The following is a 27,317-nucleotide window of genomic DNA, read 5'->3' on the forward strand; positions in this document are numbered from 1 at the left end:
AACTATGTAAAAATAAATCAAATATAATTAAATTTTATATATATTCAATTATTTAATTTTTATATAAATATCAAAATAAATAAAATTAACACCAAAATAATTCATTAATTTTAAATTTTAAAATATTTATTTATTTATTTATCCTTAACTTTCCGCGAGCAAACATTGGACAATATTAATTTCGAAATAATTTTAAAGATTATTCAATTAAAATGGTGAAATAACTCTTGTAAGTTTTGATAGTCCATCTTTTATTGACTTTTTTTTTTATAAAAATATTTTTATTTTTGGCATAAAAATGATTTTATTTTTAAAATCATAAGTAAATAATCGATGAAAAATATTTATATTAAAAATAAATTATTTTTAAAATTAAAATATGAAAAAGTTTAAATTTATAAATTTAATATTATTCAATCTTTTTAACTAATTAATTCTTTGTTTCATAAAAAACAATAACGTATCTCACGCGGCACCGGGAGCCACCAGTATGGATAAACATCCCATGATTCCCATCCACTTGTCCAAACTCATGAACAGAGTTCAATGAAAACTGACCAACCAATCTTGAAGGTGAATGAAATGTCAAACGCTATGAATCGATAAAAAGAGTAGAAATTCAAGATGAAGTTTCCTGATTTTCTCGGGAAAATGAAACCAGAAAGCTTCTCGAATGATCAGTGCGGTGAGCGGGAGTGCCAAAAGGTATGATAAGTAGTTCTTTTTTAAATCTAAAATTACTATTAACAAATTAAAGATGAAGAAAGAAAATCCATCTATATTATTAAAAAGTGTTACATTTTTAATGATAAAAAGATAAAAATAATATATGTTTCTTGATCAGATTCAAGTTTTGATAGTCAACATGATAACAAAACACATATGAAGTCGGCCTAATGAGATCTGGAGAATTGAAGTCTTGACAAGAGAGAAGAACCTCGAAGAGGAGACGATGGAAGCTGAAGGTCAGAGAAAGAAGGAGGCGATACCTCTCCTGACTCCGTACCAGATGGGAAAGTTCCATCTCTCTCACAGGTGAGCCTCCGTTGAACTGCAAAGCCGTTATTAGTTTTCTTTTCTGTTTCTTTCATTTTCTCAGGAAAATTTAAATCTAAGATAAAACTCCAGGTCGTGAGGGGACTCGAACTGATGATCATTGATGAGCAAACCCAAATCTGGACCAACTAAACTACTCCTTAGAGTTCACAAATTTTTTATCTTCAAACACATCTTTCACATATTCCTAAATAAAATTTTATTTTTGAAAACTAATAAAAATTATTTTTAAAAACTAATTGTCAAAAACAGTTTTAGGTTAAAGTAAAAATAATTGATTTTTTGGGTTAAAAATTATTATTTGATAATTTATTTTAAAAATAAGATCATATTTATGAATAAATTTAAAGTGTTTTAGGTAATTTTTTAAAAGGTACTTTTTAAAAAAAATTAAAATTATAGGCTTAAATTTTTTTGCTTTGTATACGGATATACGGTGACTTCATAAATTTTTAAATAAAATCTAATTTTCAAAAACTTCAAAACTGTTTTTAAGAATCGTATATTAGGAAGAAAACACTTTAAATTTATTGGAAATTAAAATTAAAATTATTATTATTTAAAAATAAATAAATAAAAACGCTTACAAAGAATTTATTTTTTTTTTGTTTTTTTCTTTGATTTCTTAATTAATTTGTGAGCAATGATATAGGATGGTATTGGCACCAATGTCGAGATTGAGATCTTACAACTTCACAGCTCAACCGCATGCCGTCTTGTATTACTCTCAGAGAACAACAAGAGGTGGCTTCTTGATCGGAGAAGCCTCAGGCATTTCCGATACAGCTCAAGGGTAATTTACAAACAATTATGATTTTTCTTCTTTAGATAATATATATATATATATATATATATTAAATATCTGGAAAAATAAATAAATAAATAAGTTGAAGTCGTTTGTATACGTTGAAGTTACCCAAATACACCTGGGATATGGAGGAAGGAACACGTGGAAGCATGGAAGCCCGTTGTGGATGCGGTTCATGAGAAAGGGGGCATCTTCTTTTGCCAACTTTGGCATGCTGGGAGAGCTTCCAAATATGGTAAAAAAAAAATTAAAAAATCCTCCGAGTCTCTTTTTTCATCTGGTTTTATTTGGAAGGATCATACCAATAAATGGCCCAATATCAAAATGAGCTCACTATTATGTTTTTTTGGGCAGAATATCAACCAAATGGGCACCCACCGATATCTTGTACAGATAAGCCAATTACAAGTGAGGCTCAAATTGATGGAACGACTGCCGCAGACTACTCTCCTCCTCGACGCCTTAGCGTACAAGAAATCTTTCAGGTTGTCGATGACTTTAGGGTTGCTGCCAGAAATGCCAGGGAAGCTGGTAACTTCGTTACCCTTTTCGGTTTCCAATATCATAAGCTTTTTTTCTTAAATTTAAAATTTGATAACCTTACGACTAGTTCAAATTTTAATATTATTTCATATTAAATTGATAAATTGATTTACCAAATACAAATCTTAATGATACAGTTTCTTCACATTTTTCATGTAAAATATCATACTGGGTCGCATGGTACAAAACTTTCCAACAAGTTGCTTGCGAATGAAACTAAAACTAACAATTAAGAATTGACTACAGGTTTTGACGGAGTGGAGATTCATGCAGCCAACGGGTACCTAGTGGACCAGTTCTTGAAAGACGGGGTAAATGATAGAAGGGATGAGTATGGAGGTAGTTTAGAAAACCGATGCCGCTTCCCTCTCCAGGTTGTTGAAGCCATTGCTGATGAGATTGGAGCTGATAGAGTCGGCGTTAGACTCTCACCCTTTGCAGATTATAACGATTGTGGGGACTCGAACCCGCCAGCTCTAGGCATCTATATGGCTCAAGAATTAAGTAAGCGAGGAATCCTCTACTGCCACATGATAGAGCCAAGGATGATCACTCAGTTTGAGAGGGTTGAAACCAAATCTAGCCACCGCCCAATGAGGGAAGCTTTCAAGGGTACGTTTATCGCGGCTGGGGGATACAATAGAGAGGATGGAAATGAGGCCATAGCAAATGGAAATGCCGATCTGATTGCATTTGGTCGCTTATTTCTGGCTAACCCCGATTTGCCTAAGCGGTTCGAGCTTGATATTCCGCTAAATAGGTATGACAGGAGCACTTTTTATACGTCAGATCCTATCGTTGGCTACACAGACTACCCCTTTCTTGACCAAACACCCTAAAAAGTTGGGCAAGTTGCCGTTGTATGAGTATTTCAATTGAATTTACAGATATTGTAATCGCATGCACTTTGAAATTGAATCTAGTTGAATAAAACAGAGTTGGAACTCAATTTCAACCCACCAAGACAGCGATGTGAAATAAATGATGCAGTATACGGGTTAAATACGCAAAAATCCAAGTCACAATCAGGGAATGGTAATGAAGCTTTTAATCAAGGCTATCACAGAAGAATTATATTACCACAACCCAAACCCTTGATGAAGGCCAATGTTTCTTTACATTGGTGACGATTTGAAGGCATAATTTTTCCAGCAATTATGGACACCCTATAAATTTCTTTTGTAACTGAAGGAAATCAGAGACTAATTTAGCTTGATCACAAAAGACATGATACTGCCTTTCTCGAATTTACATTATAAAAATATCATACAGCTTATTTAGATAGATTCCACAAACATATAAAAATCAATAACAATTCAGTTTATATTGCTGGCCATAACTACAGAAGTAGAGAACTGGAAGGGCAGGCATTATTTTCAATATCATTTTATCATGCAAACTTAAACTATCAAGCACCCCCAACAAAAAAACGAAGGTCAAATGATAGTAAACGCCCAATTGGGAAAAAAATCAAAATTTCTTCATTCAATATTAGGGCATCATCTCCCATGCAACCAAAACAAAAACACATAATGGAAACAAGAAACATTTAGAACTTTTTAAGTGATTACGAGACCAAACTAGGATAACCACCATGAAATAAGCACCAATGACTGAAACAGTAACACATCAAGGACAAAACACAGTGAATCAGTCTAAAAGCACAAATGCTGTTAAAAAAATTACAATTTGTTGATTTTTAAATAAGGATAAAATTTGATAATATCCCCACCCCATCAAAATCACACCCACTTCCTGACCTGCACACTCGGATACTAAATTTAAAAACCACAAAAAGATCCCAACATGTTGGCTCCCCTAAAATTCCGAACCAGTTGGGTGCCTAAAAGAAGCTTTATGATGTGCCCTCTAATAGGGGGAAAGGGAGAGAGACTTCATAAGAGAGTCCTAATAGGAAAAACCAAGTGAATTAAATGAGTTAATGCAATCAATTCAAGTAATAACCCACAATGCACATTAATGCAATTCAAAACATTCTATAAATCCAAAATGAAAACCACTGGCTAACACATCAAAGGAAAAGACGATTTAGTTGGGCCACCATTCCCAAAGTTATGGAGGCATAAAACGAGATTAAAAACGACAATCACAGAATGGATTCTATTAACTATTTTGAACCGTTTTGAAAGTTACAAGCCACTCAGCACACCATCTGGAATGGAAAACATGCCAGACAAAATATAAATTATTGTAATAACAGAAAAGATTTCTATCTTGACAACGATGGTAATCTTTGTCAGAATGAAAAACATCCTGACAATGATCCAGACCAATCAACAGAATTAAATACAAAAAGCAAAAAAATAAAATAATCAAAGAAAACCTTATAGAATAAAAACCGACAGGTCAAAAAGCAGGCAAATTTAGAATAGATCATGTCATAAGAGTATAGAATCCTGAAAGACCCCTTAAATAGGGAAATTTTTGTAATGTCGATATCAGAAAAGAATAAACCATATAAACAAGGAATTAGGCAATTAGTATTCCCAGAAAATGGGAAAAAGAAACATTGATGCAAGTACATACATCACATCATGAATAGAAGCTAGACTAAAATGGGTCATTGGAACATCTACAAAAGAAACCCCTTGCTAAATCACTAAAATCTGAGAGCAAAGTACAAATAGAGCAGATTTTTCTTCGTTCACTATTCATCTTCTTAAGGAGCAAAACAAGATGAAACACAGTGGAGCTGGAGGATATATATTTCATCCAAAAAAAGGAAAAACATTTAAAAGAAATGATCAATCATTGTGCCATATTTCTGTTCCGAGAGACTAAACATGAGATGATCAAACATTTTGATGGCCAATGCATCTGCACGCACACTGCCCTCGTCAGCAAATTTTACTCATCATCTTCCTCCTGCAAGGCAAGTAAAAACATTTTTCAATTTAAATTCACAGGTCAAAATGTAATTTAAAAACTTCAATATTAATCACTTCAACAAACCTCTTCACTGCCATCTTCGTCATCCTCCTGATCATTCACCTCGGAGAGGGATTTTTCAGACTCATCCTCCTCCTCTACTACTTTGGTACCTTCAGCCTGGTTCCCATCAAAATACGATATCATTAATTACCTCTCTAAAGAATTTTGCAAAGAGAACACACTCCAAAAGAGAGGAGCAATGATAGAAATCCCAATAAGTCTACTTCCCATTAAGGCAGACAGCATAAGATTGATTTTGCAAAAAGGAAAACGAATGAATCAGATATAATTTAATACTGAACAAGAGAAACAATTTGGATGAAGAACCATTTTACTTGAATACTAGGAGCATACATTTGAAGTAAAATACCTGTTTTTTGTTATAGGCTTTCATGTTCTTCTCGTATTCTACTTTCCGCTTTTCTGCTTTCGCTACATAGGGAGCCTTCTCCTGAATTTTTCCAATTGGCTTAAATGAGTAAATTGATAATTCGAAATAAAGGTGTTAGCTTTTCATATTGTCGGATACTTACGGCTTCAGACATAGACTTCCATTTATCCCCACCAGCTTTGCCAACCTAATTTTGAAATCAATTAAAAAATATCTCAACGAAAATAGAACAGCTAATGAGCTAATTACCAAAAAATATAAGAATAAAAAAAACGGAGCTAGTTTACTTTCAGGGTAAATTTTTTTAAGAAGCTAAAACAAATTAAAAAAAAAATTAACTACTCATACCAAAGAAAATTCTTAATAATCAAACGATCGAAAATTAAATTACTTACCACAGAGACCGATTTATTGGAAGGGTGCTTCTCCTTGTACTGCTTCCTAAACTCTTCCCTTCAATCGTTAAAAGAATAAAGTAAATAAAGTAGATAATAATCTAAAAACAATTTGTAAGATTTTTAAATAGGAAAAAAATTTTGAGATTTTACATGAAAACGAAAAAGGCACTGGCAGGCCTCTTAGGCTTGTTAGGGTCCTTTACTGGCTTTTCCTTCTTTGTTTTCTTTCCTGCTTTCGTAGCAGCAGCCCCTTTCTTCACAGAAAGCCTACCACAAATCAAACGACACAAACACGCATATGAATATCAACGAGATCGCGGATCTGAAACGCCATGATCTCGAAGCCTCTGCCTCACATGGCTGAATCAAACCACATAAAAAGAAACAAAAACACCTATAAATTGAGATGAACAAAACTCACTTGGCATCAGCTTTCTTTGTATCGGACTTGGATCGGCCTCCTTTCATGGCGAATCCTGCAGTGATAGCGTTTGATAAGTGAGAAAAACGACAGAACTCGATAATAATAGGTCAAGAATCGTCTTCCATGAGAGAAGCAGCGACGCCTACCGCTTTAGTCTGTAACGCTAGGGTTAGGGTTTGGACGCCGAAAGGAAAGAAAAATAGAGAAATAGAGAGAGAGAGAGAGAGAGAGAGAGAGAGAGATGCGGGATGTGAAAGGTCGCCGAAAGGCGGAGATAATAAGTTGAGGAAATTGAAATTCAATTGCGAGTGAAATGAAATCCGGGGTTTAGGCGGGATTTGAATTTTAATGCCACGTCATCGATCCGTGAGCTTCGTTTTAATTGGCCCATTTCTTTAGCGCTGTGCTTTGGCCTCCGATTGTGTTTTCTTTGTGTGCTTGTTTGATTTTGTTGCCCTCCTCCCATTTATAATACATGAGCTTTTTTCTCTTCTTCTTATTTCGAAGTGATTCCCATAAATGAAAGAACATAATACTAAGACGAAAAAAGTTTTGATAAGTCTAAGTTTTATAATATATTTTTGTTTGAGAATTTAAATATTAAAATCAGCTCCCTTAATTTATTTTTTGGTGAAGATATCTCACGATTATATACAATCTAAAGGTTATGAAAACATTCTTTATATTTTAAATTATTTTTTAATATATTTTTAAAAAATATTTGACAATATCTCAAATTTATTTAAAAAATTAATTAAAAATTTAGGTAGTTTTTTAGTAAACCTTCTGTTTCCTATTTTTAAAAGAAAAAGATTATAACGATTCATATAAAATATAATAATTATTTGAGACTTACACGTAAATATGTTCACAACTTTTAAAAACTATTTTAAAAAAGTAAAATATTAAGTAAATTATTATTTCAAATTTTTACAAAAATTTAAGGATATTAACTGAGTTATGTTGCAAAATAAAATAATAAAAATACTAAGATAATAAATAAAGATATTCAAATAAAAGTATAATTGAATGTAATAAAATAACGAGATGGGTTTTCATTGTATGTATTACCTTTTATAGAGAGTTACAAAGAGAAATACATTAATACGAATGATCATCCACAAATTTTCATAATTTGATAAATTCTCATATTTTATAACACTTCTCGTTGATGATCATAAGAATATATCTCGTTAAAACCTTACTATGAAAAGTCCTATAGGAAAAACATTAATGAATAAAATAAAAAAAATACCAATGGGGCAAAACCTATACGAAAAAAAAAAATATGCAGTGTAATTATATTCTTATCAATTAACTCCCCATCATGTTAACATTGTTATATTTTATCTAATAGTACAACATGAAGATCTTTGAGTCGACGTATTTCGGTTAACTTCTTTAATATTGCAATTAACAATGCTTTTGTAAATAGATCTACTAAATTGTTACTTTATCTTATTCATTGAATATCGATTTCATCACTCTTTTAAAGTTAATGATAGTAAAATACTTGACCAATATATGCTTAATTCTATCACCGTTAATGTATCATTTTTTAATACGTGCAATGCATGCAACATTATTAACTTTGTAGCATTACCTCTAATGGAGGGTAATATGTATGTTTTTATTATTTGCTTGATTGATTCCATGATATTGTCGTACCACCGTATATAAATATATACCTCATTTGAAATCAAGTTTTGTGGGGGACTGAAATATAGTCAGCATTTACATATTCAAACAATTAAAATTATAATCTTTTAGAATAACATAGACATCATATTATTGTAGTACATGATTGACTTTGTTCCAATGTCTTTGAGTTGATGTAAAATTATATTTCACAACTAAATTAACAAGGAGTGCAATATTTAGTCGTGTATAATTTGCAAGATTCATCAATATACCATTAACACTGTAATATAGTACTTCTAGACCAAGTAGTTTTTCATTATTTTCTTTATAATAAAATAGGTAATTTTTCACTTCAAGTGAATGAACTATCACCAAATAACTTAATGGGTGTGATTTGTCCATATAAAAATGTTTTAGGATTTTATTTGTATATGTTGACTAATAAACTAATATTTTGTTTGAAAGGTACTTGATTTGCAAGCCGATAAAAAAAAAAAAAATTGTTTTATAAGAATTTTCATTTCAAATATCCAATTATTTTTGTAAGTTCTTCAAGAGTTCCAACAAAATTCAATGTTGCACATATATTATAATAATTGCAACTATCCAACATAATGAATATGCATAAACAAATAAGGTAATACATACATATTTTTCACTTCAAATATTCATTGAATTGATCATATATCACATGTATTTGGATTGCTTAATTGATACAATGATCTTTGTAGCTTAATTGAGTATATGCTACAATGTTTTGAATTAGTTGCTTCAAGCATTGAAAATCCTTAAAGGATTTTCATATATATACGCTATTATCTAAAGATCCATGTAAATATGTAGTAACGACATCCATGATATCCAAATCCAGTATACGCTATTATCTAAAGATCCGTGTAAATATGTAGTAACGACATCCATGATATCCAAATCCAGTCATTTTATGATTGTTAAACAAATTAGATATATAAATATGGTTGCGTCGATCATGGGTGAATATGTTTCTTCGTAGTCAATATTAAGTTTATGCGGAAAACCTTGACCTATGAGTTAGTGATTTCATTTTTCTCATTACACTTTTTTATAAATACTTATTTATATCCAACAAGTTTGACAACTTCAGTGTCTGAACTACAAGTTCAAATATTTATCATTTTTTTAATGAGTCTGATTTTTTCAGAATGTATTATTTCAATTTTGACAAATCTTTTAAATGTTGACATTCATTCATAGTTTATACTTTGGGATGTTAATGATTTCTTATGATGTCAATAGATATTTGGAAATAAAATATATCATCAATGATAAAAGTATTTAAATCCCATTTTTCTCCATATATAAATAAATATTTGAGATCTCATCAATATAAAGTACTTGTACTTTTTAATAGAATATTTAAAAACGGTTGCCCATAGTATAAAAATAATAAGTTATTTTAATAGAATATAATATAAAAAAATTAATAAGATATCTAATAATTATACATAAATTTTAAAATGTTAGTTTTGTTCAATTTTTTATCAATCATGGGACAAAAAATGAAAACCCAAACCGACGAGGTTGGATTTCAAAATTCTCAAATCGAGTCAACATTTTTTATCATTGCAAATAAAATAAATATGATCGATTTTGATTGATTTATTGTTTTTTCTGAATCTTACTTACACCCTTACATAAAAGTCTATCTTAAAAGAATGCAAGGTGTGATACAGTCATTTTACAATCATACATTCACATTGGATTACATTTAAACCTAACTTATAAAGGAAATTAAAATGTTAAGTTTAATTGTGTGCCTTTATCGAATTTTTTTATTCAAAGAAGGCGGGTGCATGCACCTATGTTCATTGAAAACCCAAAGCTAGTAATAAATTCTAAAATTTAAAATAGTTTTTGCCGTTTTCAATTTTAATATTCAAATTAAAGTTGTATTTTGAAAATGCAAAATTCTTAATCAATCATCACAAATTATCATAAATTTAATTTTTTTTTTTACGGTCGATATATGTGTATTTTCAACTTTTTAAAACCACAGATGAATTAATATCAAGATTAAGAGTGATAACACACTCCCAAAAACCGTGTTTAACATTTAAACACTTCTTTTAGTGTTAGGGAAGCCTTTTTAAAGAAAGGTGTAAATAAAAATATTTTTTTCTTTTTCCTTTTCAATTTTTATTTTCTTAAATGTTTAATATATGATTTTATTTATTTTTCCTTCATAAATATTATTTTAAGTTTAAAGGTTAATTTATTGAAATAATTTATAATTTAAAAGAAAGTTAACGTAAAATTCATAAAAATATTATCTATTGTGTTATATATAAAAAGTTATTTCATATTTTATAAAAATTTTGCTTTCAAAAATTATAATTTTTCTTTTGATTTTAATTTATCCAAAAAGAAAAAAAAAGTTGTTAGGGATGGAATAATTTATAAATATAACATATTTTGTGATTTTATTTGAAAGGTAATTTATTTTTTATATAAATATTATTTATATATGGGTAGGTTTTTAAAAATACGTATGCATTTTGGTCGAAAAAAGTATCTCCATATTTGGGTTTAATTCAATAACCCCCAGAAAAATAAAAAGGGAAAGTCCGGTCGGATCGGGTCGAGTCCTGAGCTGGACAGAATATATTCCGCCATTCACGAGTTGGTAGTACGAACTACAAAGCAATTTGAAAAAGCCCTTAGAATTTTTTTTTCTTTTCTTTTTGCTTTTCGGTGTAAAATTCCTTTGCGGGAAAAAGCAAGCATTTTCCAGATAGAAAAGTTGACCATTTCCAGCCGTTTGTGTAAGAATCCATCGTGGATGCAATTCTGAGTAAGGTATTCGGTATTCCACTCGAAATAGCTCACTTCTTATGTCTTATGTGTTTATGTACCTTTGCTTTCTGTTTTTGTTTGAATGATGATTGCTATACATGGAGTGCAGATGAGGTGTTTGATGAAATTCCTGTGAGGCAATGGAGCGTTTGTTCTCATCGTTGAGTATATGTACGGTGCCAGGGACCCGAATTTATTGGGATAAACGGTATGTGAAAGCACAATTCGTTGTGGGGTTTTCAAACAAGAACGAGATAAAGTTGGGGGTGCAATGTAATGCTAGGGTTAACCATAGAAAACCAACCAAGAACCTTCCGCATCCACGGCGAGCTAAGCTCCCTCCGGAGCCTGAAATTAGCACATTTTTGAAGGGGGGAAATAGTGGGACAGAGCAATCTGAAATGGGTACGGTTTTGGATAAAGAACCTGATGCGAATGATGATGGGTTTCTGGTTGATGGTATTGAAGGAAGAAAAGAGGGGGAGATTGTTTGGGATTCGGATGAGATTGAAGCAATTTCGTCTCTTTTTATGGGGAGAATCCCTCAAAAGCCTGGGAAATTGAATAGGGAAAGGCCTCTTCCACTCCCACTTCCCTACAAACTGCGACCTATGGGACTTCCCACAACGAAGAGACATGTGAGAGCTGCTTCTTCAATGCCATATGCTTCCCGGGCATCCCTATCTAAGCAAGTTTACAAGAACCCGGATTTCCTCATTAGCATAGCCAGAGAGATAAGAAACCTTCCTTTGGAAGATGACGTTTCTCCAGTTCTTAACAAGTGGGTTAGCTTTCTGCGGAAGGGCTCATTGTCATTGACGATCCGGGAATTGGGTCACATGGGTCTTCCTGAGAGAGCTCTACAGACCTTCTTCTGGGCTCAGAAACAACCCCAGCTCTTCCCAGATGATCGCATTCTGGCCTCAACAGTTGAGGTCCTGGCAAGGACTCACAAGTTGAAAGTTCCATTCAGTTTGGAAAAGTTCACTGGTTTGGCTAGCCGGAGTGTAATCGAGGCACTGGCAAGGGGATTCATCAGAAGGGGAAGTTTGAGCCTTGCCTGGAAGCTTCTCTTAGTTGCCAAGGATAGTAAAAGGATGTTGGGACCCAGCATTTATGCAAAGCTAATATTAGAGCTTGGAAAGAACCCCGATAAGCACAGCCTTGTACAGGCATTACTAGATGAGCTTGGAGAAAGAGAAGATTTGAAATTAAGCCATCAGGATTGCACAGCAGTCATGAAAGTCTGCATAAGGCTTGGGAAATTCGAAATAGTGGAAAGTCTTTTTAACTGGTATAAACAATCTGAGAATAGTCCAAGTGTGGTTATGTACACAACTCTAATTCATAGTCGCTATACTGAGAAGAAATACAGGGAGGCACTGGCTGTCGTTTGGGAAATGGAGGCTTCAGACTGTCTCTTTGATCTTCCAGCTTATCGTGTGGTGATAAAGCTTTTTATTGCTCTGAATGATCTATCAAGAACTGTAAGGTATTTTTCAAAACTTAAGGAAGCAGGTTTCTGTCCGACATATGATATATACCGGGACATGTTAAAGATTTACATGGTTTTCCGGAGGCTGGCAAAGTGTAGGGAGGTCTGCAAGGAGTTAGAGATGTCAGGGTTCAAGTTGGATAAGGGAACCTTGTCACAGTTGTTGCAACTTGAAAGAGAAAACAGGTAAGGTTCTTATGCTTGTTTCCCATTATAATTTTGTGAGGTGGTATTGTCTTTTGTGTTACATATTTATACTAATTTCTGGGTGTGTCTGACTCTGTACCTAGCAGTTTATGCAATATGTTCATGTTTTTCCAGCGGTTCACTTTTCAAATTGTATTTATCCTTCGTATGGGTTTCTTCTTTGTGCAAAGATAAATTGTACATGTGCGTGTAAAATGGTTGGGTTTTTTTCTGAAGTTGTGTGTGTGGTGGCTCACACTTAACCTCTGGATCTGCAGGTAAGTTCACTCGTTGATAAGTTTTCAGTACTGATGGTCTTGTCTTTGCACTTCCAATTAGGCGAGTCTTTTGATGATCTACTTCATTTTTTAAGCTTTTAAATTCATGGCTCCCTTATCCTCTTTTCTTGTTGCAAGAGTTGGGATGACAGGTTCTTATTGAGTCGCTCTTTTGGCGTTTCTTTTTTAATAGATTTTTTTCTTTACCTATCAAAAATAAAATAAAAATGAGAGGTTCTTGAAAGGTACTAGGATTTTTTCTCTCTCTTTGATGCTCATCCATGTTTCACTGTGGTCATGTTTTTCTGAAGTTTGTGTGTTGGTGCAAAGTAAGTGCATATGATGGCTTACACTTGATCTCTGAACTTCAGGTAAGTTTACTTGTTGACAAGTATACATTACTGATGCTCTTATCTTTGCACTTCATACTTGGGTGAGTCCTCAGGTGATTTACTTCATTTATAATTTTTACTATTCATGGCCCATCATCCCTTTTTCCTGTTCCAAGAGTTAGTATGAGAGGTTCTTGTTAGGTGCTAGGAGATTTTCTCTCTTTTTGATGCCCATCCATTTTTCAGTGTGGTTATGTTTTTTCTGAAGTTTGTGTGTTGTTGCAAAATAAGAGCATATGATGGCTTACACTTGATCTCTGAACTTCAGGTAAGTTTACTTGTTGACAAGTATACATTACTGATGCTCTTCACGTTACACTTCTTGTTTGGGTGGGTCTTCACATGATTTACTTCATGGGCCCATAATCCTTTTTTCTTGTTCTGAGAGTTAGTATGAGACGTTCCCTCTCAGGTGCTAGTTGCTACAAGTTTTTCTGTCTGTTAGATGCTCAACCATGTTATTGTTTTTTCTGAAGTCTGCGTGTTGGTGCCAAGTAAGTGCACATGATGCCTTACACTTGATCTCTGAACTTCAGGTAAGTTCACTTGTTGACAAGTTTACATTACTGATGCACTTGGCTTTGCACTTTCCTCAGTCCTTTCCTCAGTTTCTCAATCACTTCATTATAAATTAATCATCCTTTCTTCTTTCTAGAGTTGGCATGAGATGTCTTATTAGTTGCTAGAAATTCTTCTTTATTCCTTTTTCTTTCTGAAGCGTGACCATTCTGTTCCATAATTCATAATAATTTCACATTTCCCAGAGTAAGAGGAAACATAATTTGAGTTGAAAAATTTGGAGTTGTACTTTGATGTTTGGATCATTGGAGTTACATATGTCCTCTTTGTGGTCCTGAGAATCAAACTCAAATTTTTGAAGTTTGGTCGACCAAAGTTCACATTTTACTAGTCATGGAGGCACACATCTGTAGCTCCCTATTTCATTCTTGTTAGACAGATGAGCAGGTAACCCTGTGCATGAACATTGCCAAATCGATTATGGACTCATTTAGATGCTTTGAAGCACACAATTCTATTTAGAAGATGGTCAACTTATTCAACTTCTGTGGTATGGCCAAAATACCCAATGGGAAATGGACATGGGTACAGCCAGGTTGACAGCGTTCTACAAATAATTTGTGGGCATATTTAGGCCATGGTTATGTACACTTCGGTACATAGCCATTATTCAGAGAAGAAAATGGGAGCATTGGCTATGGTTTTGGGATTGGAGGCTTCAGATATCTCATCCAAGATTTTACTGTCTTTTTGTAACCTCTCAAGGACTTATAAAAGAACTGATCTCTCAAGGACCATAAAATAAAATTTGAGACTTGAGGGGGGAGGTTTCTTTGAAATATATTACTTAACAGGACTTGACCAATATTTGAATGGTCTCTGGGAGGCTAGCAAAGTGGGGAAGGTATGTGAGAAGTTTGAGAGAGTAGGGTTCAAGATAGTAAGGTTTAAGTTGGATAAGCGAATGACTTCGTGGTTGTTGCAACTTGAAAGTGAAACCAGGTCAAGCTTATAAGCTTGTTTCGATAAGAATTATTTGAATTAATTATGAGCCATTTTTTTCCCTTTATGTGATGCATTCATACTTTCATAGATCAAAGATACTGGGCTGTCATCAACTTTAATAAATTCAAATCTTAATCCAAAGACAACACCAATTGTCTTTCCAAAATGTATTTGAGGTATCTATCGTCACTGTTGTGATAGATAGATGGATGGATGTTATCCTATAAATGGTCAGACAACTCTCTTATTTAGGAACTGATTGCTGGTTCATTATTTCCATCTACTTCATGTTCTCAATACAATAATTCACAGTTTTCTCGACCCATATTTCCTTCTCAAGACAGGTCTCATAAAAAGTTACTTCTCCAGTTGCTGTTACTGTTAATGCAGCTGTGCTTCTGGTTCCAAGATGTCCCTATACATTGGAAATAGAGGAGGTTAATGATATGGATAAGTAGAATACTAAAACAGGTGACATCAATGTTTGTGAGTTCTTTTGAAGAGAGACTGCAAAACCACTAAGATATACCATTTTTGTCTGTGTGTCAGTGAAAATGGAACTTTGATCATACTCCCAGTCAAGAGCACAAATGTGAGGCAACATACTCTGGTCAGCTTTAACTGTATCTCTCATTAGTTTCTCAATCATCTCTTTTATGGGAATGTCACTTTCACCATATTTACCTAGAAGTTCCTTGAATTTTCCTCTCAATCTCTCGACCTACAAGGGAAGAGGCAATTTAATACTTTGTTTAGTTATATTCATATACCAGTGAAGGTTGACCTGAAAGAAATAAAGAATTCAGTGTAAAAGCAGCCACGGCTCTACAGCTGTTGCCATATTTGTTATTGATGTTGCATTAATTATTTCTTTTCTAATTATCGTTATTTATTTATTTATTTGCTAATATTGTCTCGAAACTAAAGTTTGCCATCAAATCTTATCAGATGAAGGAGCATCGTAAATCTTTCTAACCTTGTGCCATGGGATGCCAAGCTTTGCATTTGACAGCACATGAATCCCTGGAGAAATCTCTTGAATGGTAGGGGGCTCACCTTCTGGCCTGTTGGAGACATACACCATGGTTTTGGAAGCAATATCAGCTACAATCAGGTTAAACCCATTATACTCATCACCTTCCTTTGCTATTTCTTCTGCGTATTCATGGGGATTCTTTCTGCTCTGCTACCATATAAGAAGAACGATACAAGTAAAAAACCACTAGAAGTTATTGAAAAAATAGAAAAAAGCACCAATTTCCCATGACCTGTGAAGAATCACAAGGAAAACTGGCTAAACTATTTTTTCTAGGAAATCAAGTACTAATGCAGATCCTGTTTACCATTTGGTAGCGAAAATACTTCTGGGTAAAGAAAGAGTGTGTTATATTTCCTCCTGTGAATGAGTATTTTTGCTGATATTTCTTACATTGTATAAGATTATTTAGCATGATCCTGATTCTATAAAAGCTGATATGGCAACCTGTTTACAAAACAACACATTGAAATTATAACCTCGAGGAATTTTACAGGGAGTTCTCCACGGCTAAAAGGCCGAAGCCGGGGATGAAGCTCTAACACATTTGTGAGAAAGGCAACCCTCCCTTGCCTTGAACACGCCAACCATGTCCCTCCTGCAACTTCATCCCTCCCTCCCAATATATCACAGCCTTCCCACCATGCTAATGGCTTTGTGGGCCTCAAGAACACAACATGAAACACACTTGAAAATCATTAAAACCCAAAAGAACAAAACAAAACAAAAACTAAGGGGCATGGCTAACAATGAAAAATCAGACTTACCTGTTGTGATACTCATCTCTGTTGAGCAAGAGAAGAAGAGGGTAGAGTGGGTGAGATTGCCAAACAAAGGCTGCTATGCACATGGTTGCAACTATGGAATCTGGTTCTAGTGTAAGAAGGTGCAGATTGTTATAGGGAGGAAAAAGGTGATAATTACTTAAGGTCCAGACATTATATATGGGGAATTTTATTTGGATCCGATATTGTTCAAATGGGCCTCACCCGTTTTTTAAATCAAAGAAAGCATGTAAAATTGCCTTTTTGCCCTTTTCTTCAACTTTCATGGAAATGAATGAGAAGAGAAGAAAAAGAAATGGGAAAGAGGAAGAAGGAGGGGAAGGATTAGGATTTACGAGTGTAAAGATGGAAGTCAAAACAGAGGGTAAAAGGGTTATTTTATTGAGTGCAGAAACGGGTCCAAATAGAAGAGAAGTCTTCCCAGCTCGTGTTTCCTGTGGGTTTTAGAAAAAGAAAAACTACCGGCAAAACAAGACATAACATAGTGGTAATTGGCGTAGAAGGTCTTCAAGACGGGTATGAGAAACTAGCAACACATATCCATTCAATCCCATCCATATCCAATTTCCTTTATGTCCACGCACACACAAAACTAGCAACACATATCCATTCAATCCCATCCATATCCAATTTCCTTATATAGATTATTTTGTTTTTATATCATGTATTGTTGTAGCATCTTGGTAGTTGTTGGGCTTGTGGGCAATAATGGAATTGCCCTGCATACAATTTATAGCTAATATCTATATGACCTGCAAATAATGCCTCAGCTCCTCATCTAACTTCTAAGAGAAAATTTGAAACACTAGGGAATACGGGGAGAGATAAAGTGCTGGTTGTTTTATATTAGAGTATTAATTTGAAATTTAATATTCACATTGAACCAGGCTCTGCTAAAAATTAAATTCCCCTGACAACACACACTGTGAACCATGACCTGTCAACAACTTCGAGTTTGGGACCAAATTAGCCCTTGTGTCAACACAAATATCTTCTTTAGTCATTCTTTCAAACTTACGTTTAAAGTGGTTCTTTTGCAGTCACTTGAGGGTCAGTTAAGAGCCATGTTATTTAATTTTTTTTTTTTTAATTAGGTATCCATGTGGACAAAGGTTAAGAAAACCAATATATAGTTTCATCATGCATTATATAATGCTTTTATGGAGAATTAGGTTAAGAAAATTTTATTTAAAATTAAGTTAATGTTTGGTAATTGTTTTTAAAAACAGTTTTTGAAAATTGGTCTTTAATGTTTTGTAAAACAAAAATCTGTTTGGTAACCTCAAATATTTTTAATTTGTTTTTAAATATGTTTTAAAAATCATTTTTATATTCATTATTTCATTTTTAACCATTCCATATGCTTAATAACAAAAACAGAACAAAGTTTTTTATTGTCAAATGTGTTTTTTTGTTTTTGGTTTTTTTTTTCAAATTTTGAATAACATAAAATTATTTTCAAAAATAGTTATTAAACAGATCTTGAGTTCTTAAACAATAATGAAAATAATAGTAGGTAAATGTTCTCAAAATTGGCTTGTAAATTATTTTTAAATTGTAGTTTTGAGTGCTATCATGGTCAAACCAATGTTGTTGATACTCAAATTAATTAAAAATATATTTTAGATTTATTAGTGTTTCTAATTTTTTTAATATTCAAAATCAATTCTTTTAATAAAATTTTTCAATATTACAAATATTAAAAGTGTTTAATAAAATTATTATAAAAGGATTCTTAGAAATTGATAAAAAATAAAATGCAAATGGTACATTCTGTACATTCTATATTTTTAGAAAATATAAAAATTTTGTTTTATTAATCCAACCAGGTTTAATAATCACTTAAAATCACCGTCAAAAATGGACAAAAATATCTTTAGTTATTATCGAAAACAACAACTAGAAGCAAAAGGGGGAAGAAGGAAGACGAGAAATATCGGACAGCCAGGGAGTAACCGAGTACTTAGTCCCGTCCAAACCTTTTGGGCTTTTGAATTAGACTAAACCTAGCATAATCAAGCCCGGCCCAATTTAAACAAGCCCAGATTTTCATTTACTCTCCCACGCGTTTTCTCAACAGCCAAACAAAAGTCAGATTACCGACGATGGCGTAAGCATCCAAACTTGGTCACGTGTCACACCCACCCAATCCACGTGACCCTTTGGTACGTGCGAACCACATGTGAAACCCAATCCCAAAATTAATAAAAAAATAAAAATAATTAGCCCCTGTTTGGAGAGAAAGAAAGAGGAGTCAGAATGGGAAAAGTAGCGGAGATGAAGAAGAAGAAGAAAGGACGCCCCTCTCTCTTAGATCTCCAAAAACGCAGTCTCATAGAACAAGAGCAACAGCCACAAAACCCTAACTTGAAAAACCCTAATTTTCCTAATCCAAATCCTAACTCAACACGTCGATCCACTCGCCGGGGCGCCAAAGTCGACGAAATTTTGCCGGCTCCAGACTGGATTGAAGGCGTCGGAGACGACGATGACGAGCGCAAAGAGAAGAAGCTTAAGCTCCTTCGCCGCTTGTCTCCGAATCATACGCAAAATCCTGGATCTTTGCCGAATTCCGTGTCTTTGCACTCGGTTTCGTACGCTTCAAATTCGAATGCGGATGTTGAGAATCCCGAGGCGTCTCTCAAGAAGCGGAAGATCAATGCCGTTGGTGACGGATCTGGCCAGACCACTGCCGAAAAGGTGAACAATATCTATATATTTTACTTAAAAATTTACAGATCTTTATTCGTTTCCCTTTTTGCCTAGAAAAATTAAAGCAAATTATTTTTATTATTATTATTATTTTTTTTTTGTTCTTTTGGACTCGTTTTTATTTAAATTATTTGGGATTTCGCGCGGTTTTTTTGATGTTTCTGTGGTGTCGTTGGATCGGAACTCGGAAATTAGTGCATGTGTTTGTTTGACTGGTCAAGTTTTGGATATTTATTTATTTTCCTTTTGAATTCTGTTCAAGTTTAAATTTCTTTTTTTTTTTTTTTTGTGATTCGAATTTTTCACTACTATTTTATTACTGTTTCTATTCAATCAGACCTTTTTCTCCGCTATAATAAACTCTCGTATCATATCTGAAAAAGTTTAAATTTGTCTTTTCTTTAATATATTTGTAAGTTTTTTTTTTTTTTTTTTCTCTTCTTTCTCGCCTGTGTGTACTTGGTCTGTCCCTGTTTAATTATCTTCTTCTTCTTGTGACCATTTACTGTAACCTTCTCACCGACCCTTTAAATTATCCTGGAAAATATCTCCAATTTTCTATTATTTTAACCACTGGTTTTGGATTAATTTTGCAGGAAGAAAAGGTTGCGAAAGCGACTGATACTCCACAAGGTTCCCAATCAATTTTAGTTGTTGCTCAAAAAGCATGTGTTGGAAATTTTCATTCATTAGTTTAATTATTAATGCCATTTATTTGTGGACAGGGTCGAGGTTGGAATCCGGCCCCACGACACCTTTGCCAGACAAAAAGTTGTTGGTGTTCATTCTTGATAGACTTCAAAAGTGCGCGTTTTAAGATACTTGTTTTTCCTTTTTTTTTTTTCCTTGTATTTTCCCATTTGGGATTTGATTTTTGATTTGTTCTTCTAATCGCTGTGTAGAAAAGACACCCATGGTGTGTTCTTGGAGCCAGTGGATCCGGAAGAGGTGCTCTTTTTGTGCAATGTCTCATTTATTTGGGATAATTAATACTCATTTCTGATTTGGTACTGAATTTATTATTATTATACAGCTTCCCGATTACCATGACATCATAGAGCATCCCATGGATTTTGGAACTGTGAGGAAGAAACTAGATGGGGGACTTTATTCCAACTTGGAACAATTTGAGGTTGGTTTTCTGAATTGTAGCCTGCATTTTGGATTTATATAGTTTTGCTTCTGTCAGCATGTTTCAGTTATGTCTATTAAAATGGATGTGGTGTTGCTTATTTTGCATTTAAATTCATGATGGGCCCTATGTTTTTTACTTTGGTTGTGGATATGACTGAAGACCCTACACTTTCTGTTAGGCTGTTATCCACCTCCAGCTTCATTCTTTTAATTAACTTGATAGATTTTGTTGAGTGTATGTTGTTAACTCTCTCCAGGGTGTCTTGTTACATAAGTTTTTGTTGCCCTAAAATGTGTCAAAGTTATTTTTGGAACAAATAACAGTTGTGGAAAACAAGAATGTTGGAAATACTGAATGGTATTTCATTCATGTGTGCTTCTTGAAACTAAAAGCCAGGGGAAAAAATTAAGTAGACGAGAAAGAAGACAGATACATGGCTTTTTATGGCTAATTATTTATGATCATTTGGGTCTTAACCTAATTCCTAACTTCCCCTGGGTTCAATGGTTTTTTCTCCATTAGTGTTATCTGTGCCTGAGTTACATTTCATTTTGAAAAAATAAAAGAACAAGCAAAAGTGCCATATCTGTAATCCATGCTAAAGCTATACTTTCTTTATAAAGAAAAGTGAAGTGCAAAAAGAGTACCATAAGTTTGATGGATGCTAATGCTGGATTTAAATTGCAGCTCATTTCTTTAGATTATGCTTTTAATGATTCTGATGAGGCATTTGATGAGTGCTTCAATCTCAATAAGAGACTTCTACTGGAAGCTTCACTTTCTTTGTTTATTTTCTGTGTAACTAAAGTAGTATTTCTTTATTAACTACAATGACAAAAAAATGGAAAACTTTTTTCCTGAACTGTGCTTCAATGATCTTAAAGCTGTCAATACATATTGGGGAAATTTGACATTCTTGGATTTACATTGAACATGACCTGAATGCCGCCGATATAGTCTTTTGTTTCTAGCCTGCTAGTGTGGAGGAACATTGTTTCTCTTTATTTAAGTAACTTGTGCAATTGTAGAAATGAATGCAATCATTTAATACTATTTGCTAATTTTTGCTTACTGTTGAGAAACATGTAATAAAATTACTGTAGTTGGATAAGAAACTAATGCATCAGTAAGGGCTGGGGGTAGCAACATTAGAGGGTAAGAGAGAAGAAAGTTTTCTGAGATGGTTTGTTAACTAGCAACCAGGACCAATACACACCCACCAGATAGAAGTGTTCTGACTCAAGTTGACAATGCTAATGCAAATTAAGGTGGTGATGAAAGACATTATGGCTTTCACCTATCAAAAAAAATGAAAGACATTATGGCTTTCAAAGCTGTCCCAAATTAGCGATTTGCATAGCCAACCCCAACTAGTTGGGATTCAAGCTGTCTCGAGTTTAGGTTAATATCAAACTATTGCAGATTTCTTAGGATTGGTGTACACTACAACTGTTATTGAATTAGATGAAGTTCACAAATTAATATTTCATTTACATCCTTCAATCTGTCATAAAGCATGTTGAAGATAATTGATGTGGTACAAAAGAAACCAAAATTGTTTAGGGTAAATTTCAAGTGGATTCCTGTGTTTCAACTGCAAGATTCACCACCATGACAAAAAATTTTATGCTATTGCTGCTGGTCTCCTCAGGTTTTGTTTTTTTTTCCCACAATGGTTGGATGTTATGTTACAGGATTCTGAACTTTTGAATATTTAATCCATGCAGAGCGATATTTTCTTAATATGTTCGAATGCAATGCAGTATAATGCACCAGATACTGTGTACTTTCGACAGGTATGCCAGAGGCTTAATTGACTTGGTCATTTTCTGTTTCAGGATATCTTTGTCCTATTTTCTTGAAAATTGTAACTGTTTTCTTAGGCACGAACGATACAAGAACTAGCAAAGAGGGACTTTGCAAATTTGAGGCAAGAAGGTGATGATGGCGAGCCACAACCCAAAATTGTCAGGAGAGGCAGGCCACCAACCAAGCACCTGAAGAAATCTCTTGGAAGTTCTCCCTTAGAGCATGTTGCACCTGAGACATCCTCTGAAGCGACTCTTGCTACTGGGGGAGATAATTCCATCTCATCTAACTCCTACAATCTAAGGAAAGGACCTACTCCATGCAAGTTTCGACCGGCAGACATATCAGTGAAGGCCCAGTATGGGTCCCGCAACAGTGACAATTATTCTAGCTGGTTGTCTGAATGGAATAATGAATTTCCAGGTTTGGAATTAAAATTTCATAGGCTCTGTTTTGTTGCTTTCTACTGGATATCTCTACTTCTTCCGTTTAATTTTCATTTTCCAGCATCTAAGGAATATTGAGCCATTCTCCCCTTGGTTTGCAGCTTCCATTTTGAAGGGAGTTTCCACGAAGCATGGCAAGAAACCTTTTGAATTAGATGAAAATAGGCGTGATACCTATAAGCATCCATTGGCTTCCAACCATGAGCCATCAGTGTTGACTACCCTCCATGGAGAATTGAAGCAACTGATGTCGGTATGTGCTTACTAGAAACTTAATATACTGTGTTTTAGATCTTTGAGCGAGAAACTGAAATTTGAGTGATGCTTCATGGAACCATGTATATGCTATACTATGGACGGTGACTGTCCAATGCTTTCCAAAAGAACTGTTGGGCTAAATATCTTTCTTGCTTTGTGATGGTAAGCACAGCATGTGTTGTACTACAATATATGATCATGAGGAAATGTCAAATAAATTCGAACAACCGTTATTTGGTCCATGGTATATCATAAACATGGTTCCATTGAATGATGAGTATCCATCTGCCCCTAGGATGCCCTGTCTAATATCAATTTTGGAGCTGAACTTAAAATTTTGATCAATTAGTAACCTAAGGTGGAACTCTTTGTTTATTCCCCCATGATCAGGTAGGTCTACACTCGGACCATGGTTATGCAAGAAGCCTCGCTCGATTTGCTGCAGATCTTGGGCAAGATGTTTGGAAAATTGCTGCCAAGAAAATTGCCAATGTTTTGCCTGTTGGAGTTGAGTTTGGTCCTGGATGGGTGGGAGAAAATGAGGCATTAGCACAGCGGCCATCTCTGTTGTGTGAGAATCAGAAATCTTCAAACAACTCAACACCACCACATCCACAGCCCCCACCTACTACTTCTGGTTCAAGTCTGTATGTTGCAAACAGATCGTCTCTCCCTTGTAAAGAAGAGTCAGGGGAAGCTGTCAGAGGATTAAATTCCCAAATCGAGTTAACTTCAAGACCTGCTCCTCCTGAAATTCACCAAACGCTTGGAATTCACCCTGGTTTGAATGGTTTCAGTGGTGGGTTTGGGTTCAATCCTTCATCCCAAATGGGAATGGCCAGACTGGCCATGCTAGCAGGGAATTCCAGTACTGAATCAATGCCATCTCAAAAGCTTGGCATGGTCTCCAATAGCAGCTCTATTCCCATCCATCCAATGCAGGCTAACTATTTTGCTTCGGACCGGCCCGAATCACCAGTTTCTTCTAATACACCCCGTTCCAGAAATTTAGCTGAACCAGGGTCTCTCATGAAAGTGCACACACCACCCGAGGTGCTGATCGGTGGGAAGGCGTCATGGCAGGGATTACCACAACGGATTCCACCCGACCTCAATGTCAGATTCCAGGCACCAGGCTCACCCAGCTCCAGCACCACGCCCATTGCTTCATCACAACAGCCAGATTTAGCCTTGCAGCTGTGACGATGGAATGGTTATTTTTCTAGTTTTCTGATTCAATGGAAGGGTTTTGCAGCCCCTTGGGATAAGAACAACAATAAGCCCAGTGATCTCTAAGCTTTGAGCAGTGCCTTGCCCATCAAGGGTTTTGGGAAAGGAAGGCAATGGAAGGGAAGGGAAGGTTTTGTACAGAGACTATTAACGTATTCAAATTTTTTTGGTTAGAAGTTAAAAACCAAGAAAAATCTATATTTGTAACACTTGCATCCCTGATTTAGTGAAGATAATTTTAACTCCTTCCCATTGGGAAATGAACACAGAAGAAAAAAGAATAATTTTAATATCGTTTAGTGTGGTGTAGCCCCTTTTTATCTTATTTTCTAACCAGTCTAGCTTACACATGACTGATCATCATATAATCCAACAGAAGGAAATGAGACGATTTTATTATTATTATTATTTTTTATGAAAGTTACCTTTTATCCGCTTTTGGAATGACCTGTTCCATTCCACAAGTTTCTATGAGGAGATATTTAGGTTTATCCAAACCCCTTTTAATCATGATTGCTATACAAAATAACAAAATCGAAACCATTTGGCATCTCTCTTGTGGGGGATGGCATTTGTCAGTGAGTAGAAGTTAAAAGGTCGTATTCGTCATCCCATCTCAAAAAAACATAAAATAAAAAATGCCCGTTGACCACCATCATTTTCCATGCCCAATCACCATGTCTTGTAAATTAAAAAGGAAATTATAGAAAAAATGATGGTGCATAAAATAAATGAAAATGAAAAGGAAAATAAGAAGATAGAAAAATTAAATTTTCCCTCCCTATTTCGTGTATTAGTTATTAGTTATTGCCGCCTACTTTTCTTGTATACCAATCCACCTCTATACAAAACACGAGTGGGAAAAAAAAAATGACAAAAAATGGGCCAGGGTGCCTCTCCGGCCTCATTTCTCCCAAGCCATTTTGTTCTCTGACGTCCAAGGGATCGCAAACCATCTCTGAGTCACCATCTTCAACCTCTCATCATTCACTTCACAGAACTTGCTGGCCCACCCTTTAGGCTCAATGGGCAAAAACCCTAACCCTGGTGCCCTATCCTTAGACGTTGGGTTCGCTTCGTCTGTCCAATCCACAACATACGCAGACACCCTTCTTCTAAACTTGGCCTTAAACTCACTCCATGCCTGGTACTTGTAGTGATTCACCACCCCTTGACTCAAGCTCAACCTCTTCCCATTGAAACCCTCCTTCAACCCAAAATGGTGAACTGCATTAACCAATGATGAATCAACTGCTTCCAGCAAAACCACTGATTTGTGCCGCTGTTCAGCCCGTCTCCGGCATGTGTATCCTTGTGTTACTCCATGAACGGGGTGGGAGTGCTGGTTCGATGGCCCGAACTCGTTGCAACGGATCAAAATTTGCCCCACATTGGAAGTGGGTTTGTTTGGCAAGAGAGAAAATAGCATTTTGGTCGATGGGGTTGAGGAATTGAGCCACGTTGGAGAAAATACAAACTCATCGACGTCAACGTACATCATCCATTTGCAGGTGTCTTTGGCGTAGATTGCACTATGTGAGAACCCAGCTTCTTGGGTTTTAGGCCATGGCCACAGCACCGTTTTCACGTTGAAACCATCTTGATTCAGCTCTTCTACGATTGTCTGGAGCTCGTCGTCGCTGCCATTGTCGTACAGTATGAATTTTTCGACTCCGATTCTGGAGTGGTACACCACCCACTCTTTCAAGAACTTAGCTGCGTTATAGATCATGGTGGATGCGCACAGTTGGGATTTTGGCTCCAGGGTGGCTACTGTGCGCATGGGGGTGTAGTACGCCACGGAGGGGACGACCCGGTTTTCGTCAGAAATTTCTAGGGAGATTTTGATTCTTTCGTTTTCGATTTCTCCGTGAGGTAACGCCCTTAAGTCAGGGTGGCGGCAGCGGAACACCTCTTGGGAGGAGGTGGTGACGGCGGTTCTGACGGCAATTGTGGCGTCGTTGCCGAACACGCATCTGAGTTGCGACGGTGATCGGTTGACTCCTTGGCGATTGTTCACGCCCTTCACGAAGAGAACGACGTCGTTTTGGGTGGATAAAGACTCGTAAGCAAGAAAAGTCCACCGGAAGAGCTCCCGCGTAAATGAATGAATCTCCCTCTGCTTCGCCGGCGCCGCCCTCGTCAGCGCGGGCTGAAAGTACGGTCGGAAGCGGCGGATTCTCCTCGGAATGACGCACTTGAACGTCCTCCTCTTCGTGAACGGAAAAACCCAAGCGGGTCTCGCCGGAGACGTCGCGTTGTTGTGGAAAACGCATTGATAATCCTCGCCAGACTCCGACGAGACCTCACCCTCCGGAGAAACAATAATCAGAACCTCCCAGTCAGGGAAGAGGACGGACTCTGTGGTGGGAGTGATCGAGTCTCTAAGGGACGAAACATGGCGGCTGGGGCGAACAAGTTCTTCCCTCACTGCGTAATGGGGCCGACTCATTTCGTCCCAACGAGCCCTGAGACTAAGTCTGCGCTGCAGGAGATCCTCGCCGGAGTCTCTCACGTTACGATACAGATGCAAATAGCATTCAGCAAGAACAAGGATCGAAACGAAGGCGAAGCAAAGGTCGATACGAAATCTGAAGGCCATTTTGGAAACTGAGAAAGATAAGAAAACCCCCTGATTTTTATGAAATATGAAGAAACGAGAGGAGGACGGGAGAATTTATTGTAATTTCTGTATAAGAGTCGTTACGGTTGTTGAGGAATGTTGATGCTGTTACAGCGAATATTCACTGAAGGCGAGTCATCCCTGCCCTGCTTCTGCTCCTCATCAGTCATCTCATATGTACCCATATTTCGAAAAAATAACAACAAACAGTCATCAAAACGCAGCGTTTTGGGAGGCGGCTTCGTCTTGTCTTGACTCTTTAGTTCGTCGTCTTTCCATCTCCGTTTATTTGGCACAGCTTGACTTTTTTCCCCTGGATTTACTCAGTCCATAAATTTTAGAAACGAAATTGTCGCCTCCGCG

The 27,317-nt window shown here is 35.5% G+C and overlaps 5 protein-coding genes and 4 non-coding genes across 10 annotated transcripts; 7 read left to right on the top strand and 2 right to left on the bottom strand.

The window, feature by feature from the left end:
• Positions 1 to 520: 520 nt before the first annotated feature.
• LOC117906948 (12-oxophytodienoate reductase 2-like) lies at positions 521 to 3,370 on the top strand. Its single transcript, XM_034820244.1, has 6 exons — positions 521 to 705; positions 845 to 1,035; positions 1,709 to 1,849; positions 1,969 to 2,099; positions 2,219 to 2,395; positions 2,654 to 3,370. Exons 2-6 carry the CDS (start codon positions 953 to 955, stop codon positions 3,244 to 3,246), a joined length of 1,125 nt encoding a protein of 374 aa, XP_034676135.1. The 5' UTR covers positions 521 to 705; positions 845 to 952; the 3' UTR covers positions 3,247 to 3,370.
• A 1,516-nt stretch (positions 3,371 to 4,886) lies between these two features.
• LOC117906949 (HMG1/2-like protein) lies at positions 4,887 to 6,825 on the bottom strand. The gene is made up of 8 exons (XM_034820245.1): positions 6,719 to 6,825; positions 6,570 to 6,624; positions 6,299 to 6,415; positions 6,146 to 6,203; positions 5,893 to 5,937; positions 5,730 to 5,810; positions 5,381 to 5,476; positions 4,887 to 5,293 (listed from the first exon to the last, which is right to left on the bottom strand). Exons 2-8 carry the CDS (start codon positions 6,614 to 6,616, stop codon positions 5,276 to 5,278), a joined length of 462 nt encoding a protein of 153 aa, XP_034676136.1. The 5' UTR covers positions 6,617 to 6,624; positions 6,719 to 6,825; the 3' UTR covers positions 4,887 to 5,275.
• Positions 6,826 to 10,869: 4,044 nt separating this feature from the next.
• On the top strand, positions 10,870 to 16,334 carry LOC117906926 (pentatricopeptide repeat-containing protein At2g01860). 2 transcript variants are annotated; one of them, XM_034820208.1, is made up of 4 exons: positions 10,870 to 11,048; positions 11,155 to 12,726; positions 13,005 to 13,065; positions 15,869 to 16,334. In XM_034820208.1, the coding sequence occupies exons 2-3, from the start codon at positions 11,186 to 11,188 to the stop codon at positions 13,006 to 13,008; spliced, it is 1,545 nt and encodes a 514-aa protein (XP_034676099.1). In that variant the 5' UTR covers positions 10,870 to 11,048; positions 11,155 to 11,185; the 3' UTR covers positions 13,009 to 13,065; positions 15,869 to 16,334. The 2 variants fall into 2 exon arrangements, with proteins under 2 accessions (XP_034676099.1, XP_034676098.1); XM_034820207.1 differs by lacking the exon at positions 13,005 to 13,065.
• On the top strand, positions 12,977 to 13,042 carry LOC117908019. The gene has a single exon (XR_004650138.1). It is a non-coding gene; the product is annotated as a small nucleolar RNA snoR101 (small nucleolar RNA).
• On the top strand, positions 13,349 to 13,413 carry LOC117908015. The gene has a single exon (XR_004650135.1). It is a non-coding gene; the product is annotated as a small nucleolar RNA snoR101 (small nucleolar RNA).
• LOC117908016 lies at positions 13,638 to 13,702 on the top strand. The gene has a single exon (XR_004650136.1). It is a non-coding gene; the product is annotated as a small nucleolar RNA snoR101 (small nucleolar RNA).
• Positions 13,906 to 13,970, top strand: LOC117908018. The gene has a single exon (XR_004650137.1). It is a non-coding gene; the product is annotated as a small nucleolar RNA snoR101 (small nucleolar RNA).
• A 2,186-nt stretch (positions 16,335 to 18,520) lies between the features above and the next one.
• On the top strand, positions 18,521 to 24,630 carry LOC117907048. Its single transcript, XM_034820401.1, has 9 exons — positions 18,521 to 19,441; positions 20,050 to 20,086; positions 20,179 to 20,257; positions 20,356 to 20,401; positions 20,487 to 20,585; positions 22,316 to 22,384; positions 22,472 to 22,820; positions 22,945 to 23,096; positions 23,492 to 24,630. Exons 1-9 carry the CDS (start codon positions 19,001 to 19,003, stop codon positions 24,302 to 24,304), a joined length of 2,085 nt encoding a protein of 694 aa, XP_034676292.1. The 5' UTR covers positions 18,521 to 19,000; the 3' UTR covers positions 24,305 to 24,630.
• A 428-nt stretch (positions 24,631 to 25,058) lies between these two features.
• On the bottom strand, positions 25,059 to 27,070 carry LOC117906476 (glycosyltransferase family 92 protein RCOM_0530710). The gene has a single exon (XM_034819495.1). The coding sequence runs from the start codon at positions 26,931 to 26,933 to the stop codon at positions 25,236 to 25,238; it is 1,698 nt and encodes a 565-aa protein (XP_034675386.1). The 5' UTR covers positions 26,934 to 27,070; the 3' UTR covers positions 25,059 to 25,235.
• Positions 27,071 to 27,317: the final 247 nt, after the last annotated feature.

Source organism: Vitis riparia, chromosome 18 (assembly GCF_004353265.1).
Source record: "Vitis riparia cultivar Riparia Gloire de Montpellier isolate 1030 chromosome 18, EGFV_Vit.rip_1.0, whole genome shotgun sequence".
Lineage (NCBI taxonomy): Eukaryota > Viridiplantae > Streptophyta > Magnoliopsida > Vitales > Vitaceae > Vitis > Vitis riparia.

What these genes read in the sequence shown, in the direction of transcription:
- LOC117906948 (XM_034820244.1), top strand. Translation starts at nt 953, where the DNA reads ATGGAAGCTGAAGGTCAGAGAAAGAAGGAGGCGATACCTCTCCTGACT. An exon ending in AAGTTCCATCTCTCTCACAG is followed by an intron (nt 1,036 to 1,708) that starts GTGAGCCTCCGT and finishes GCAATGATATAG; the next exon opens with GATGGTATTGGCACCAATGT. An exon ending in CAGAAATGCCAGGGAAGCTG is followed by an intron (nt 2,396 to 2,653) that starts GTAACTTCGTTA and finishes AATTGACTACAG; the next exon opens with GTTTTGACGGAGTGGAGATT.
- LOC117906949 (XM_034820245.1), bottom strand. Translation starts at nt 6,616, where the DNA reads ATGAAAGGAGGCCGATCCAAGTCCGATACAAAGAAAGCTGATGCCAA. An exon ending in CCAATAAATCGGTCTCTGTG is followed by an intron (nt 5,938 to 6,145) that starts GTAAGTAATTTA and finishes TTTCAAAATTAG; the next exon opens with GTTGGCAAAGCTGGTGGGGA. An exon ending in AAGCCTATAACAAAAAACAG is followed by an intron (nt 5,477 to 5,729) that starts GTATTTTACTTC and finishes GATGGGAACCAG; the next exon opens with GCTGAAGGTACCAAAGTAGT.
- LOC117906926 (XM_034820208.1), top strand. Translation starts at nt 11,186, where the DNA reads ATGGAGCGTTTGTTCTCATCGTTGAGTATATGTACGGTGCCAGGGACC.
- LOC117907048 (XM_034820401.1), top strand. Translation starts at nt 19,001, where the DNA reads ATGGGAAAAGTAGCGGAGATGAAGAAGAAGAAGAAAGGACGCCCCTCT. An exon ending in CCAACTTGGAACAATTTGAG is followed by an intron (nt 20,586 to 22,315) that starts GTTGGTTTTCTG and finishes TAATCCATGCAG; the next exon opens with AGCGATATTTTCTTAATATG. An exon ending in ATGGAATAATGAATTTCCAG is followed by an intron (nt 22,821 to 22,944) that starts GTTTGGAATTAA and finishes CTTGGTTTGCAG; the next exon opens with CTTCCATTTTGAAGGGAGTT.
- LOC117906476 (XM_034819495.1), bottom strand. Translation starts at nt 26,933, where the DNA reads ATGGCCTTCAGATTTCGTATCGACCTTTGCTTCGCCTTCGTTTCGATC.